The 3,934-nt window shown below is 59.6% G+C and overlaps 2 protein-coding genes and 1 pseudogene across 2 annotated transcripts in view, besides 7 other annotated features; 2 read left to right on the plus strand and 1 right to left on the minus strand.

Annotated features, from left to right (window-relative positions):
- TraAM80_06096 (uncharacterized protein) overlaps positions 1-159 on the plus strand; it is a gene marked incomplete at both ends in the record, with an annotated part of 2,349 nt that extends 2,190 nt beyond the window's left edge. The window contains one exon of the mRNA XM_029382952.1: positions 1-159. This exon is cut by the window's left edge and continues 2,190 nt beyond it. Coding sequence (XP_029237181.1) covers positions 1-159 — 159 coding nt within the window.
- A 100-nt stretch (positions 160-259) lies between these two features.
- Positions 260-308: a microsatellite.
- Positions 309-382: 74 nt separating this feature from the next.
- Positions 383-416: a microsatellite.
- A 94-nt stretch (positions 417-510) lies between these two features.
- Positions 511-535: a microsatellite.
- A 133-nt stretch (positions 536-668) lies between these two features.
- TraAM80_06097 (hypothetical protein) lies at positions 669-890 on the minus strand (annotated as a pseudogene).
- A 191-nt stretch (positions 891-1,081) lies between these two features.
- Positions 1,082-1,100: a microsatellite.
- Positions 1,101-1,390: 290 nt separating this feature from the next.
- Positions 1,391-1,426: a microsatellite.
- A 335-nt stretch (positions 1,427-1,761) lies between these two features.
- TraAM80_06098 (double-strand-break repair protein rad21) lies at positions 1,762-3,498 on the plus strand (the record flags this gene model as incomplete). The annotated part of the gene is made up of 1 exon (XM_029382953.1): positions 1,762-3,498. The coding sequence occupies one exon, from the start codon at positions 1,762-1,764 to the stop codon at positions 3,496-3,498; it is 1,737 nt and encodes a 578-aa protein (XP_029237182.1).
- A 181-nt stretch (positions 3,499-3,679) lies between these two features.
- Positions 3,680-3,714: a microsatellite.
- A 174-nt stretch (positions 3,715-3,888) lies between these two features.
- Positions 3,889-3,928: a sequence feature (GA-rich).
- The last annotated feature ends 6 nt before the right edge of the window (positions 3,929-3,934 follow it).

The following is a 3,934-nucleotide window of genomic DNA, read 5'->3' on the forward strand; positions in this document are numbered from 1 at the left end:
GGCAGAGGCTCCGGAGACAACACAGGCGGCAGCGGCAGCGGCAGAGGCTCCGGAGACAACACAGGCGGCGGAGGCAGAGGCAGAGGCTCCGGAGACAACACAGGCGGCAGCGGCAGAGGCAGAGGCTCCGGAGACAACACAGGCGGCAGAGGGCTGTAGCTACATCGCCGTCCCGTTGGGGTCTGTCGCGCAGGTGTCCAATGAGGCTCTCACTGTCATCGCCGCCACCGTCGTGCTGCAGCGCCGCAGAGCGAGTGAACTGCCGCTCGCCACTGTCCCGAAGCAGCGGCCGCCGACGCCGCTGCCGCCAGCGCCGGAGCCCCGGCCAGAACTTCAGCCGCTCTACGATGCCCGCACGGCGTTGCGTCTCGCGGAGGCAGGTGATGACGAGGAAGACGACGACGACAACGACGCCGGTGGGGCGGAGTGAACGCGCGGGTGACGGCGGAAGGAGGGCGTAGGAACTAAGAAGGCCACTATGTGAAGGGGAAGAAGAAGGAAGATGATAATTTATTATTATTATTATTTTCTTTTTGAAAAAAGAAAAAAAAGCACGGGTGTTGTAGGAGGAACGCAACGCGAGAGCGGTGGAGGAGGTGGAGGTGACGGCGGAGTCTGAGGTATGGCAGGCGCGGCCATTCAGAAAAAAAAACAACAACAAGCGGGGAGTGGGGGGGGGATATGATATGTGAAGTTTCAACTGAAGGTTGTAGGGCGCCGTTGACGCGTGATTGGGTTGTGAACCCCACTTCACCCTTCTCCGCTCTCTCTCTCCCACTGCAGCCTGTATGTGTGAATGTCCGTGGTAGCTGCGAGGGAGTTGGGGCAGGGGGCACGCAGACATGCGTGAGAAAATACCCGCGTGGCGAGCCGTCGCACCACTCCGCCATTTCTCCTTCACCGCCTTCCGCGTTTTCTCCGTCGCGTATTTGCACGTGGGCCTTTATTTGCCTAGCATGCCTGTTTAGACTGCGGCACTGTGCCTATTTTTATTGTTTCATTCCCTTTTTCTTTCCTCTCTACGCCGTTCCCCCTTCCCCCGTGCAGATGTAAAGATCTCTCTCACTCTCTCGGCCTGTTGGTGTGTGTGTGCGTGTGTGCTGCAATGACGACTGACGCATACGCTTGCGGGCATGCTTTTTGTTACCGCCTCTGCCCGTTGTTTTTGTTTTTTTTTTGTTTGGATCGACCCACCCACTCCGCTCCTTCCCTTCCCCTACCGCGGGTAGGGGCGGGCGTAACAGTGGGGAGGGAGAGGGCGGCCAAAAATAAAAAGGGGCAGAAAGAAGGAAAAAAAAAAGACAGAGTGCGATGGGAGATGACGTTTTACTTGGCGGCGTGCATGTATATCTCTACTGTTCATTTCCTCTTTATTTCTCTGGGACACAGACCCTTGCACCCTCTCCTCCCTCCCCTCCCTCCCCTCGCATGCTTCATCACACGCACAGACAATTCCCTCTGCCTCCTCCTCCATGCTTCTATCGTCCTGGTCCATTGCCACTGTTGCCATGAAGAAGGTGATTAACAAGCACGCTCTTTCACGTAACGGAGAGCAAAGGGAGTTAGTTCATAATAGCGAATACAAACATTGAAGGCTGCAGAGAACTGTTAACTAGCCATAGAGAGAGAGAGAGGTCCTGTTATAAATAGATACACGTACACACATCTAACGCGTATCCCACCACATAAACGAAGGAGGACGCGGAGGGAAAAAGTCGGTAAAGCGTGAGTGCGTTTGATTGACGGACAAATTAACCCGTCATGTTCTTCTCCACGTATGTATTGACAAAGCGGGGGCCGCTCGCGAAGATTTGGCTTGCCGCGCACTGGGACCGTCGCTTGACGCGCAACGAGGTGCGTGTGGTGGACCTGCGCCAGTCGGTGGTCGATATTGTGCAGCCGGCGGTACCCATCGCCTTGCGTACCAGCGGTGAGCTTCTCGTTGGGGTGGTGCGCATTTACGCGCTGAAGGTGAAGCACCTGCTGAAGGACGCCACGGACGCCACCCTCATCCTCCGCGTCGCGCCACTTCCGGCAAAGGCCGGTGTTGCGCCCTCCGGTCTCAGCAAAAATAACAAGCAGGAGTCCGAAGGGGCCGGGGCCATGGCAATGCTCGATGGCGTGCTGATCAGCGGCAATGGCGACATTGAGGCGGTGACATTTGACTGGAGCGGCGGCGCCGCGTCGGGGGCTGTGGCGACAGGGAAGACTGACGCCGAGGCTCTTGAGGCTCGGTTTGACGACATTGCTGACCTGCTGTATGGCACAAAGCAGCCACGTAGCACGCCCGGCATCAGCAACAGCGGGAGTCGCAACAATGATGCATCCGCGCTGCTGGCCTCTGCGTGGTACGCTGTGGAGCCCGCCTCGCAGACGATGGAGGAGCTTCACAGCACCCAGCAGGACTACGATGAGATTGCCAAGCTGCGGGCTGATCTGGCCGCCTTCGGGGACCGCGTGAGCGGCAGCAGCAGCAGCAAAAAGTCAAGCAACCCTAGCATTGAGAAGGCGCGTAGCAGCGGCGTGATGGGAATGACAGCCGCGACCGGACTCGGCGGTGAGTTTGCCGGCTTTCCCGCCCCGGGGGAGGAGATGGACATAGGCGTACCGCTGCCGGAGGATCATGCACTGTTTCCAGACTTCATGATGCCGCCGCAGGGGGGCGAGGATCCCCTCGCGCTTCCGGACATGGCACAACCGCAACAGGAGGAGCCGCAGGCGCCGCTACACGCGACGGCACGCAAGACGCGCTCTGTGAACGTGCTTGACCTCGCCGCCACCACCGTATCGGGCGAGACGGTGCAGCGGTGGATGGATGACCGCAGCGACATCGTTGACACGGTGCCCAGGCGTGGGCCGTACGACGCGCAGGAGGCGCGTGACCGCGCTACACTCACGCCAGAGTCGAGCAAACACGAGGTGTGGGCGCTGGTAGACGCAGCACCGCTCTCCTGGCAGCCGAACCCGTCGCTCCGCGCGATGTACACGACGCTGCTGCGCCCGTTTGTGGCGCAGGCTGAGGCCGCCGCCGTGCCACCACTGCACCAACAATTCCAGCAGCAGCAACAGTACGATGAAAACGTCCCGGCAGGCGGAATGGAGGAGGAGGGCGTGTTCGCTGCGGCGTTGAACGAGGAAGAGGCGATGCAGGCACGCAAGCGCGGACGCGATGATAAAAATGTGAATGACACCACCAGCGTCACTGGAGGCCTCTCGATGGCCGCCATGGCGACACTCAAGCGCGTCCGTGACGAGCTTGTGCTTCCGGTGCAATATGAACGGCCGTCAAAGCGGGCACGGAAGGAGCTCGCCACTCGCGAGTTTTGCCTGTTGCAAAGCGTTTGCCGCGGCATGCGTCGCCGTGAGGCCGCCCGCGCCTTTGTCAGCGTGCTTGCCCTTGCCTCGAAGCAACTTGTCTCCGTGCGTCAGCCGGCACTGGCAGGGGATGTCGAGTTGGGCCTCCTGCCTGCGGGAGAAGGCCTTTTGCTCGCGTCTTAAGCGGGTTTGTTGCTTGGAGCCCTCGCTGGCTTTTGCCTCTCACCCCGACGAGACGGCTACCGCCGCGCGAGGCAGGGAGACGCTGCAGCCGCTGTGGTACTCTCGTGGGTGGGTGAGTCTCTGGCTGTTGGTGGGGTCTTTCACCGTCGTATTTGTTTCACGTGTTTCTTTGTAAGGATGGTTTTTTTTGTCGTTTTTTTTTGTTTCGTTTTGTTTGATGGCTTTGTTGACACACGCAACGCCGTGCGTGGCGGGAGGGAGGTGGACAGGGCGTCACGCGCCCCCCTGGCACAGAGTCGTGGCGCCGTCCACGCGAGAGGGATCGAGAAGGTGCGCCGGTCCGCCACCAGCAACAGCAACAGCAACAGCCTGTACTGTATTACATTACATAGAGAGATATAGAGGGAGGATAGGGGAGAGAGAGCGGGAGGTGCAT

The sequence above is a fragment of the Trypanosoma rangeli genome (genome assembly GCF_003719475.1).
Source record: "Trypanosoma rangeli strain AM80 chromosome Unknown Tra_15.4_contig_00213, whole genome shotgun sequence".
Taxonomy (NCBI): domain Eukaryota; phylum Euglenozoa; class Kinetoplastea; order Trypanosomatida; family Trypanosomatidae; genus Trypanosoma; species Trypanosoma rangeli.